Source organism: Podarcis pityusensis (genome assembly GCF_964106645.2).
Source record: "Podarcis pityusensis genome assembly, chromosome: 1".
NCBI classification, from domain to species: Eukaryota; Metazoa; Chordata; class Lepidosauria; order Squamata; family Lacertidae; genus Podarcis; species Podarcis pityusensis.
This window is the reverse complement of record NC_138028.1, coordinates 39,016,410-39,029,342: the sequence shown is the minus strand read 5'-3', so window position 1 is coordinate 39,029,342 and position 12,933 is coordinate 39,016,410. Positions and strand designations below refer to the sequence as shown.

The following is a 12,933-nucleotide window of genomic DNA, read 5'->3' as shown; positions in this document are numbered from 1 at the left end:
TTTTTGATGTGGTTTTAGTATTGGGCAATTGCTTAATTGAGTGATAAAAATTAAATTTAGTGGAACTCTTGTTTCAACATATTCAAGGAAGAGAAATAGATGCAAATAATGCATGGGTTGACATCTTCAATCCCAGTCCAATGAAAGCCCACTGAAAGCAACGAAAATTCAAAAAACAGTGGCAGGCTTATGTGCCAGTGATTTCATTGGAAGAAAGGCAAGGCTTTTGCTAGTTTGTGCTCTCAATGGGTTGCCTCTCATCCACTTGACAAGTGTGTGGAAATGTAGCTGCCGTGTACATTTCCAGTTGCCTCATTGCAATGGTGCTTAGCTGACCCTGAATGAGCACATTGCTGGAAAACATAGACCAAGTTGTTTTAAACATGGAACATGAAGTCCTTTTGACTTCTGAGGCAGCTATTGATCTTGGGTTCAGCTCAGTCAATATTCACCTCTAACACCAACCATTTCCATCTGTTAAACCCTTCCAAGCGACGCAATATCTGCATGAGAAGGCCTTGGACAATGCTCTATTCTCGTAAAGCTGTTGAGTAAAATAATAATCATCAGCATATCGCCTCTGAATGGCACAGGTTGTGACAGCTCTGAAATCATAGGGAAAGAATAACATTTTCTGTCTATGTAGCTAAGCTTTGTAATAGTATGAAACATTGCATTACTACAATTGCAGTATTGTAGAATCTGACAATGGAAGGCCAGTTAAAAGCCAAATCTAGCATCTTCCCCCCTCCCCAGTGTCCTTCAGATTTGTGCTCTACTGCACAGAAATAGAAAACATTTTTAGCCACAAAAGTGCAACATAGCTTAGTAACTACCACTTTCCTTAAAAGGATGCACTATAACTTGATTAAGAAAAGGAGTGTTTCTTGCAATTACTTTTCCATCATTTTCTTAAATTATTCTCGTACATTATTTGAATGAGCTGGATTTGTGGTAAATCTAATGAAATCTATTAATTAGCCGATGGATCTCAGCATCATGAAACATTGGAGGGGCAGTCATATTTGCCAGCAAATAAATAAACTTGTTGAAAAACAGTCTTGAATTGAGTTCTTTTAAAAAAGTTTACAATATAACACCTAGTTAACTGTTCACAAAATGACATTTCACATTTCTACACATTTAAGAAACATTCATATTGAGGCTTCATTGATATTTGCACTTACAGTTAATTCCAATGAACATTGGGGGTTACTTCTAAACAGGCACATGTCTGAACTGTAAAAAAAAACCTAGGAGGAATTTTTTGGGGAACTCGTCTTATTTCTTTGGAGGTGAGTGCTAAAGATAAATCTTCATTATAGTACTGCCTTATTTGTTCCCTCTCCCTTATTAATTAATTGGATATGCCACACCTTCATTACTAATCTGCATTCCTTGTATAACTGACAAGAAGAATAAAAATACAAAATTTGTCTCATTCTGCATACATACACAGCACATCTGAAAACAATGAAACAGCAGCATAGTGCAGGAGATAAAAGCTGCAATCAGAATAAAAACCAAAATCTGCTGAAAAGAGTTTAAAAGCCTAGCAAAATATTTGCCTGCCTCTGAAGTAATAGTACTGGCCCCTGGTGATGATGAGGGTACCAAGAGAAGAGAAGAGAAGAAGATCTCAGTGCATGACTGGATTGGTATAGGAGAACCAGCCTAATAATAAAAGACTTGCACACAAGTATTATCAACATAAACCTAAGCATCTAGAAATGCAACATATTTCAAGAAACCAATAATAAACCAGTAAATAAGAACAAAAGCAGGGTGCTAAAAATACACAGTACACAAATAGGAGAATATTCATAAATAAATGCTAGTTGGCATCAAAGCTCGTTGACTGCTTTTGTCTACTGCCAGAGCTCATGTCTCAGTCTCCTGTCCGTGCTTTTAAAAATCAGATGACAAGAACTATAAAAGAGGATTGTTTACTTCTACATTAATTACATAAACAGCTTGCATTTGGAACCAACTTGCAGGCTCCAAGTTGTCTTTATTTTATTATTTATTATATCACAGTACCATTTGTGTGGTTGAGGCAGTTTCTACGTACAGCACATTATAGAAAAGAAGTACTGGAAATTATGATATTACCAAGTTCCTGGCTTTTCTTTTCTTTTTCTTTTTTTTAAATGATATTTATTGAGAAATTTAAGGTTACCAAGAAAAAAGAAGGAAAAAACGAGAAAAAGAGAAAAAAAGAAAAAAGTAGATAAAAGTAACAATTAAACAATACAAATCAGTAAAAACCAAAGTCAAAAAGCAAAAGCAAAACACACAATACATCAAAATGAAAAAGCAAAAATAAACAAAAAATTTAAAAACAAATCCAATATTTCCAGATCCTTAACTGTCATTAACTTATTTCATCGACCTCCTCACACCTCCCTTTGTATTCTAGTTGTTAATTATCTCAGCAAATCCTTTCCATCTTTCACAGTATTCTGTCATTAAATTACCTTAATCTATTTTAACCTTATCTTACCATAAAAAACCCTAAAACTTAAAACTTAAATCTTATTTATACCAAATTCTCTTAACCATAACATATTCTTATATAATTCTTTTTAACATTTCTGCTAAAGCCAAATAATTTCATTCCAACATTTTTCTAATACTCATTAATTTTACGATACTTTTCTAAATAATTTTTTTAAAACTTTCTTCCAATCTTCATCCATCGTCTCTTCTTCCTGGTCTCTGGTTTTGTCAGTCCTTTCTATCCCATCCATCTAGTCCATCAACCTGGTGACCTTATATCCGAGGCTCTTAAGTCTTTTCCATGTCCCTTCCGCAGGTCTTCTTCATGTTTATACCTGTACTTTACTTTGTCTTCAACTCTTTTCACTTGGGGAGACTCCAGCTTGACAATATTTTTGTCCCTTCTCAACACGTCAGCCCCTTTTCCATAGTCAACACTGAAATCCATGTGATATCTAAAGGCATGTTTCAAGGTCCCTCCAAAGTTAAAGGCCCCCACAGCTCCGAGCTCCCCCCGGCCCAAAGCCAGACTTGAAGGGTCAAAACATCCCTGCATAGGGGGGGTCTATCCAGCCCCCCATCTCCAAGCCAAGCTGGACTCCATCTCTCCAAATCTGACTTTTTCCAGGGTCGTTTGTCAAATCCAACAACTCATGTTCCTGCTGGGCCACAGCTCCCTCCATCTCTGCCACCCGAGGTCCAGCAACAACCTCCTCCCTCATCTGATCTGTCAAAACACATTCCTGGATTAATTCCTGAGTGGGTTCTATATAGGTACCCACTGCCTGTCCAAAATTTCCGATCGCAACAGTCATCAAATCCATCTTCTCATGTAACTGTTCCAATAAAGCACTTGTCTTGCAAAAGGCAAGCACCAGAGCCTCCGAGCACATTCTTGTTCAAGGTCGAAGTCTGGTCCCACGATCTTAATCTATTACAGCTGCAAAGCTCCCCAGTTCGGCTTTAATAACAGTTTCACAAGCTCCCTCTAGGGGAAACAATTTCTATTTGTATCCATCTTTTTTTAAAAAAAACCACAGATCTAGCAACAAAGTTTTCCTTTTTCGGATATTTTGTCAATATTTTGTTTCTTTTAAATGTGAAGGGGAACAATGGAATCAATATGTTTCTCTTCTTTTAACTATCTGTCAAAAACGTTTGTCCATAGTCAATGAACTTCCCCAAAACATCTGTCCTGACACCCCGCTCCCAGGTTCATGACGGTGGAAAATTACCTTCCTTAACTCTCTCTTCTGCAGGTTTAAACAGTCTAAAAAAGGTTCCCCCCTCTTCTCCTGCTTCCAAGGGGGGTTCAGTAATTTTAAATGATGAAAATTTGATCCTTTACAAATGACTTTCTACACTCTAGCTTGCCGTGTCTTTGCTTCAATCTATCTACAAAAGCGGAAGGTGGACTTCCTGTTTAGACCTTCCCGCTTCAGTGCCAAATTAAAAAATTTCTTAATCCAATTTTCCGTTCTACTCACGGCCAGTTGTTTAAAATCCAATTGTCCACAGGAAAAAGTCAGCGCTCTCCGGCAACAGCAATGCGGCTTCACTACGTGAAAGAAGCAATCAATTCAAAGCACCGCGCCACTCACCCCACGTCGCTCCGGAACCCCGAAATTGGGTTTCCCCACGAGTAGGGGGGCGCAAAGGTGCCAGCCGAATCCCACGTCCACAGGCTTCTCCCGCCTGTGGTTTTTGATAGGTCTCCGGCTCGCCGTGGCGGTTCAGACCCTGTTTTCCACGGAGCTGATTCCTCCCGATCGGAGGAAATCGCCATTGCCAGAGGCGCCAACCCAGAAGTCCAAGTTCCTGGCTTTTCAACCAACAAACTAGGATGAAACTGTGGGGAAAGCTCTCCTGCATTAAGCTGCAATCTGAACTTTCTGCATCAAAATGTCAAAGGAGCTGTGCTGAATCATACCAAAGGGATTTCTTTATTTTAATCAGGTTGTTTTTCGTTCTTTTTAGATAAATACGCTTATTTGCAGCATGTGGTTATGTTTTTTTTGAATGCTTAAATGAGTTGAAAGGTATCAATGGATCTGTTTATTTATCTTACAGGACTCCGAGGACATCTCAAAGAGCAAATGGGCAGGAAAGCACCAGCTCTAATCATGGTACCTGTGATGGATTTACCTGGCAACAAAATTATTCACATAGCATGTTGGCTCAGCCAGTAGCTAAACACTGAGCATCGGCCCATTCATTCCACTATAAAAGCAAGAAGACATCACGTGACTGTATTGAAAATGATGGTGGCGCATTAACAAGCAGGCCTGTCTGTACCTGAAACTTTTGGCAAGAGATACCGTTTTCCCCACTTTTCACCAAGGGAGTTTTGGAATATCATCTGGTATCTGACAGGGAATTTAAATGTCACATCCATAACTCCATAATCTCTCCTGCCTCGTATCTTTCATGACCAAGATCAGATCATACTCCATTGCTTTAGCATAACGTTTATAGAAGACTGCTAAGTTTACGTGGAAAATCCCTTAATTACATTTATACATCCTTTGATAGTTTTGGGGAAGATTCTCAACATGTTGCCTTTAATTGGTAATTTCCTCATATTGGTGTACCTTCTGTTGATCAGAGTCTTGTTTCAAGGGAATGCTCTATTTATGCTGACACAGCCCTGTTAAGCTTAATGTACTGTACTGTCATAAGTACAGTAAATGGCCCCATATTGCCTGAGATCCAGAGTCCTGTACACACATGAGGATCCCATCATTAGCTCTGAGAGGAAAACAGCTGCCAAAGCTCAAGGGGCTCATTCATGCCCCATAGCAGACTGCAGGAAAACCTAACTGAGTACTCAGAATGGATCCACTGCCAATTTGTTGTAAAAAATGAAGCCTCCAGAGAGTGCCTATTAGTATTCATAGCATGCAAATACAAATCCATCACCGCAGCTCCAGCATTACTGGTACAGCCTTCCCTAAATAGACATTTCCGGGGAGGGGCATCTGCAAAAGGCCATCTCCTGCATTGCAGACAAGATGGGAGAGCTTTACCAGGCAGCAGTGGCAGCTTCAACTCTGCCTTCTGGCATGGTGGCAGATCTCTAGATTGGGATTACCAAATGGAGCCTCTTGACTCGGGGACTTTTCCTCCTCTGCTGCACCCTTTGCCACATGTGGTGGTAGTGGCAGTACATGTTCAGGCATCAGCTTCTGCCGGGGGGGGGGGGGGGGGCATCATCAGCTAGTTGTCTGCCATTGAAACTAGACCTTCCAGCAGCATGCCTTCAGACAGGGATTAACTTCTCAAAAGTCATTTGGACAATTCTGGACTGCAGTTGGTGCAAATGGTACACTTGGTGCCGTTACAGAATATGGAAGCCACTCTGTTCAGTAATTCCATGGAGAAGCATTTTGCTAAACCAAGGTCTGAATTTTGCTCCCATTGCCTTTGATGTACTATTGCATGACTTTCTTATGGATCTGGTTGCCAGGATCTTCCTGCAGCCATAAGATAAAAGTTTTGCCTTGTGCAAATTTCTGATTAAATTTATCCTGCTTTGAACTAAGCTTCTAGCTGTGTTTTACAGCATTTTACAAGCAACCCTTTCCTCACTCCCAACAGACAGTGGTTGAGGGCTGGATGCCCCCTAGAAACTTTCGTAGCCCAAAATTTATGTGAGTGAATTATACTCACAGGCTTAATTTGCCAGTATCTGCAACAAGCCCACAGCTGAAACCCACTTGGTTTTGATGAGGCTGTGCCCTGCTGCTGTGAATGTATTAAGAGGTTTCTCCATTGCTTCATCCCATATTGATTATGGCATGGGGACATTCCATCTGAAAGCAGCAAAGCAGCTCTTTATACTTCTTTGCATGGAGAAGTTTTCAGCACATCACAGAATTGTAGAGTTAGAAAAGGGTTGTGTGGGCTATCAAGTCCAACCCACTAGTTCAGTGCAGTAAATCTGGAGATACAACATTCCCCACATGTCTGCCCAGTTTCTGCCTTACGTCCAGTAAGAGGACCCACCTCTCTAGCTAATTTGTTCCATTGTCAGACTCTGATCCCTTCAAGAATTTTCTCCTAGTGTTCAACCCAAATCTACTATCCTGTACCTTAGGCCAATTCGATCTAGACTTTGTCCTAGTCTATGTGGCAGAACATTATCCAGAGCAGAATACAACTAAACACTTATCCAAGCAGTTTTGCCTGAACAGCGGAACTTTGCTGCCCTATTTACTCCCTCTGTGTCCCTGCTCCAGAAGGCAGAGGGAGGGGACCCAGAACTTACTTAGGGGGCTCAATAGGAGACGAGAGAGGGGGGACGTTCTGTTGCACAGCCAAAAGTGCTTGCATTAGTGGAACTGTTAAGTATTTGAAAACCTATGATGAAAGCATTTTTAGGTAGCATAAGACAGATCTCAGTGGCTCAATTTCTAATTGGAACTACTTGCCCCACAAGGTATGGCTGCCCCCGTTCCCTCACTGTTTTCCATTGTTTACTAAAGACCATTTTATTCTAGCAGACTTTTCTGGTATGTGACAGATAACATTTTTTGCTTCATTTTGACAGCTGGGTTTTCTCCTTGATCTATGTGTTTTCTATACTTGTTTTCACAAATTTGTAATATTTTAAGTTGTGAGCTTGCATGGTGCTGCTGCAATGGGAGGACAGGGCTTCAACATTTTAATAAAATAAATTGTTGTCGTTATTGTTGTTGTTGAAATTTGTATACCACCCTATACCTTCAGGTCTCAGGGCGGTTCACAGGATAAAATCACAAAATAAAAACACAAAATACATAATCAAAATAAAAGCAAGGACAACCCAATAAAATAAAAAGGGTTTCCTTCAGTCCTCTTTTCTTTAGACCAGGCATGCACAGTCCCGTAAGCCTCTTGTATGCCTCGTTCTCTATTCCATAGCCCATCTTTGTTGCCCTCCTCATAATCAGTTCCAATATGCCTGAAAGTGCAGCACTGGGTCCAGTACTCTGAATGAGGTCCTAGTAACACAGAACCAAGTGTGACTATTATTTCACAGGACTGGAAATCTATGGGTGATATCCAGTGGTGATCATATGCTGATGGAAGGGAATCCATTAGCATAATGGAGAAGAAGGCAATTTCCAGTTTAGCCCTCCCTATAGTGCCCTACATACCCCCTAAATCTGCTCTTGGCAACCCCCAATACTGTGGAACAGATACAGAGGGAATCACAAGGGGGGAGGAAAATTGGCAAAAATTGCCTCCCCGCTTCCTCTGACAGATTCCAGCCATAATTGGATACCACTCTACGGTTTTATTAATGGATACCTAAATCGCATTAGACTTTTTTGCAGCCTCATCAGATAGCTGACTCATATTCAGCTTGTGATTGATTATAATCCCAATATCCTTTTCATGTGTACTACTGACAAGTCTTTTTGAAAGAGGAAGGCATAGGCGTGCTTAAAAATTGTCCCAGCGCAGCCTGAATGTTGGAGGTCACATTTCTTTTTCTTTCTTTTTTTTACTGAACAACACTGTGCTGTCAACCAATGTACTGGCACATCGGTCATAAGCAATATCTATTTTAATCTCTACAACTTTTTCATAACTGGCAAATGACTGGGGTATGTTAGTTAAACTTTTTAACCCTAGCATCTCTCTCTCTCTCTCTGTTTATCCCCACCCTCTTTCATATCTTGTGGCACTGAAATAATTTTGCAAATGATACAGGCTTTACATTTATCAAGACAGTTTCAATCTCATGTTTCTATCTTTTGTTGCTTCAGAACAAAGAGTGAGCAGGCAATAAGTTAACAAACAGAAAATGGGATGAAGGTCAAAGCTTTCTAGTGTGTCAGAGCTGGCTCACAGGTACTCCTGAAAAATGCAGAACTGTACATAGTTCCTTGCCACAGCAGCTTCAACTCTCCCAAATCTAGAGCATTGCTGATATGGGAAGAAGCTGCATCATGGGCAACAATGCCCTATGGCCTGGGTGTTACCCCAGTGGTCCCGGAAAAAGCTGTGCTTCTGCATCTCCCACATCACTTGGGTAACATCCCTATGTTGGATTGCGTCCCATGTGTGTATCTGGATAGCTCAGTGGTTTCCATCACATTCAAGGAGCCTGGAAAGTGTTTCAAGCATATTTCCTCCTCTTACTTGTAATATTGCTTTCATTTTAAGAGAAAGGTACTATTTATTTGTATTACCTGCACAAATGATGCCAGACTTTCAAATATGTCAATATGTGGTGTGGTTTTTGTCTACTGTTTGAGTTTCAACTCTTTTCCAACCATTTTTAATGTCCACTTATAATTTTATATTGGTTGGGGGGAAAACCCTGGTCTAGGCAGGGGTTGGGGGTTGACAATTGAATAAAAGGAAACTTATAAAGGAAACTTTATGGGAAGACTTCTGATAACACTGACTTTTTGTCTTTGGAATATTTCACATTTGTTCCCTGTTGTATATCAGCCAGGTTTGCTGAGTTTTTAAACAGGAACAAGGCAATTTGTTCAATATTGATATGCAAGTTAGGTGCTGCTTCACTTAGAGACCCGGGACTTACACAACAGAAGAAAGCGTCTTAACACCTTTTTATCTTTTTTTAACATTGAAATACTTTCATCATAACTACCTGGCCTGCTGGAAGAGAGAAATTTCAAACAGCACCCCTTTTTTTCTCTCCTGGTCTCTTTGTAACCAGATTGTGTGTTCTGATGTGGGAGGAGAAATGGAGTAAAGAGGTTTAATATTTGAAATTTATAAATGCTAAAAAAACAAAAAGCTACACCAGATTGACAGTGCAATAGATTTTACCTAGACAGGTTTTGATCTCAGGAGTGTAAATACGAATGCCACAGTAAGACATTAGTTTTCAGGGCTTAAAAAAATAGATATACAAACAAAAGAAAATTTTTCGGTTTCCTTGATTTGTATTAAACCCTCAGGAAAATTTACAATTTATTCATGTTATGACTCACAAGGTACGCCAATGCTGCAAATGCAATCTTGAGAGAAAGAACACTTCAATCCAAAAGGGAATCTGTGTTAACAGTATGCAACCTGGAAATTCTTTCTTTCTTTCTTTCTTTCTTTCTTTCTTTCTTTCTTTCTTTCTTTCTTTCTCTCTCTCTCTCTCTCTCTCCCTCCCTCCCTTTGTGTCTCTTTTTCATTGTATCAAGAGATGAATATCAAGACAATATATTAGTAGTAATAATAACAACCATTACATACAAACAATTTATGTAATAGGTAACCGACCTGAATAAACTTCCTGCATGATTAAAGCTACAGTGCTATCTATACACACTTACCTGGGAGTTGTTGTTGTTTAGTCCCACTAATATAAATTAGACTTACTTCTGAGTAGACATGCATCAGCATGTGCTACAAAGTCTTTAATTACAGAAAAGGAGATTAAACGGAATGATTAAGCAGGACGACAGGAGGAAAACTAGTGGAATATAACTTTCTGCTTCTCTCTTCCTGAAAGCTGTCGAAATGATAGCCTCGATGCTAGCGAGCCTTTGCAGTACACATGGCTGAGCTGCCATAAAAGCAGCAGAGCCGATCTTCCTAGATAGGTTAAAAGATGACACTGTGGTATTTTAAGCAGGGATTATTTGATTCACCCCTCCCCAAGTTTTATAGGGAGGTGAATCAAAATCTGATTTGTTGCACCAGGTATCACTGGTGCATCTTTCTGCCCAAGGTTTGGAATTTGTGCGGATGTTGGAAGCGGAATGTCTCCTGAGGAAAAGAGAGGTGATCTGAAGCAAGCGATTCTCCTTCAAGGATGCTCTGTTCAATCCATTATCTCGCGTTGGTGCTATAGTCTACTCTATCAAAATACAATGATTGAATAAAACATTTTATCTCAAATAAATGAATGCACTGATTTAATAAAGATTCTACTGTGTGGTATTATAGTTCCCCAGATGAACACTGAAATTTGAAATGTGCAAGGTTTTCAAGTGTCCAAGTTAAATCATGGCGGCCTCTCTAAAATCGAGATTACTTCTACAAACCCAGTTAAAATAAAAACTGCCCTCTGCTTTTTGATTAGACTCTGGCACTTATTTTTAGGTAACCTGCTTTTACTATTATAACTGTGTCTGGCACTGGAGATTCATATTAAGAAGAGTTGACAATTTACTAATTTATGATCTCTTTCCGTGTATTTTAGTGTTTTTGGCAGGCTAGCCAGTGTTGATGTATTAGCTAAGCATTCAAACTACAGACTTGAGATCTTGAAAGCTTTTTTGAAAAAAATATAACTTACTTTCATCTGAACACTGAATTTTTTACACATATTTAAAATTTTAATTTACAAAAAAAAGACTGGATACCTGAGAAATGAACCCTTATGTTACATGCAAATGCCCCCCATTTTTGTTGATACACTCCTTCATCTTCTATTCTGGTTTTGGGGTGGATTTTTGTCAATTGTTTTTCAAGTCATTCTTTCTCCGTTTCTTTGAATTGTGTACAACTGCTTATTGGCAATACCTTGAACAGAAGGAAGGTTGATGCCTTCCTATTGTTCTTGGCCTCCATAATCCATGCTCATTGGCAATGCTGATTAGGGTTGATGGGAATTCTAGACCAAGAACATCTATAGGATACCACATCAGCCTACCCTCCAACATTTCTCTGATGAAAATAGGGATGTCCCATTCCATAATGATAATTTTACTATTTATACCCCACACATCTCGCTGGGTTGCCCCAGCCACTCTGGGCACCTTCCAACATATATAAGAACATAATTAAACATTTGAAAAACTTCCCTATACAGGATTGTCTTCAGACAGCTTGGGCGTTGGATAACTCCATACCCTCCAACATTTTTCCAGTGAAAATAGGGACATCCTAAGGAAAAGTGGGACATTCCGGGATCTAATCAGAAACCGGGATGGCTTCTCTAAATCGGGGATGTCCCTGGAAAATAGGGACACGTGGAGGGTCTGCATAAGCTACCCCTGGCCTAGGACCTGCGTTCATTTTCCTGGCCTGTTCCGCACTGCCCTCCATACCTTAAAAAGCCTCCTTAGGCTACCTGCACCATAAGACACCTGTTTCATTTTTATCTATTTTCTAATGGGTTTTCTCTCTTTTGCTTCAGTCCTTCTTCCCTAAAATATGTATTTAACAGGCTTTCATAGGCTTCAGACAGTTGTGTATTTTCAAAAAGTGGATATTAACTATCCAATAATAATAATAATAATAATAATAATAATAATTTTTTATTTATACCCCGCCCTTCCCAGTTCAAAAACTGGGCTCAGGGCGGCTAACAACAAATTTAAAACACTTTAAAACACTTAATTATAAAAGCAGCATAAAATACAGTATAAAAACATGAATAACAATAAAATTCAAAAATCAGTTAGATAACCCCCAGGGCTAGCTGGCTGAATTGGTCCTACTTGGGCCAGCGAGGAGGCCAGGGGAGAATTAGCTGTGAGGTCTCAGAGTGGGTGATCTTCATAAAAGGGGAGAGGGAAGGAAGAGAATGGAAATAAAAGATCAGGCTGAATTCAAATTAAAGGCCAGGCAGAAAAGCTCTGTCTTACAGGCCTGACGGAAGGAAGTTAAATCCTGAATGGCCCTAGTCTCATGGGACAGAACATTCCACCAGGTCGGAGCCATCACTGAGAAGGCCCTGGCCCTGGTGGAGGATAGTCTGACTTCCTTAGGGCCCAGGACCTCTAAATTATGGTTATTCATGGACCTTAAGGTCCTCTGCAGGGCATACCAGGAGAGGCGGTCCCGTAGATACGAGGGCCCTAAGCCACAAAGGGCTTTAAAGGTCAAAACCAGCACCTTGAACCTGACCCTATACTCCACCGGGAGCCAGTGCAAGATGTGTGATATGAAAAGACAATACTTTGGGGTCAGTCATTCATGGATAGGGGGCCAGTAAACTGAAACTGAATCCTGATAAGATGGAGCTGCTGTGGGTAGGTGGTTCTCATGTCCAGGAATCCAATGATCATACAAAATTATGCATAATTTGGTGAAAGTAGGTAGAGAAAAGTTATTTTCCCTTACAATATTTGCTGGGACAGCTCAGTAGGAAGAGCACATGATTCAGGGTTGTGTGTTCGAGACCCACATTGGGCAAAAGATTCCTGCTTTGCAGGCGGTGGGACTTGTTGACCCTTGTGAGCCCTTCCAGCTTTGCAATTCTACAAATCTAGAACTCAAGGCCATGAAGCTAAGGATTAGAAGACAATCAGAAGAAAGCACTTCTTCACACAACGCACAGCTAAACTATGGAATTTGCTCCCACCAGAGGTAGCAATGGCCATCAAGTTGGTTGGCTTTAAAAGAGGATCAGAGAAATTCACGGAGGACGAGGCTAGCAATACCTGCTAGCCATGATGGCTGTGCTCTCCCTCCACCCCTGGAAACAGTAAGCCAAGAGCTGTTGCTGGGGATCACAAGTGGGAAGAGTCC

General features: G+C 40.2%; 1 protein-coding gene across 1 annotated transcript in view; it reads left to right on the top strand.

Moving 5' to 3' along the window:
• DPH6 (diphthamine biosynthesis 6) overlaps positions 1-7,189 on the top strand; it is a 240,207-nt gene extending 233,018 nt beyond the window's left edge. The window contains exon 15 of the mRNA XM_080980137.1: positions 4,570-7,189. Within this exon, the coding sequence (XP_080836263.1) occupies positions 4,570-4,688 (119 nt within the window). The 3' untranslated portion in view covers positions 4,689-7,189. The remainder of the gene's footprint in view (positions 1-4,569) is intronic.
• The last annotated feature ends 5,744 nt before the right edge of the window (positions 7,190-12,933 follow it).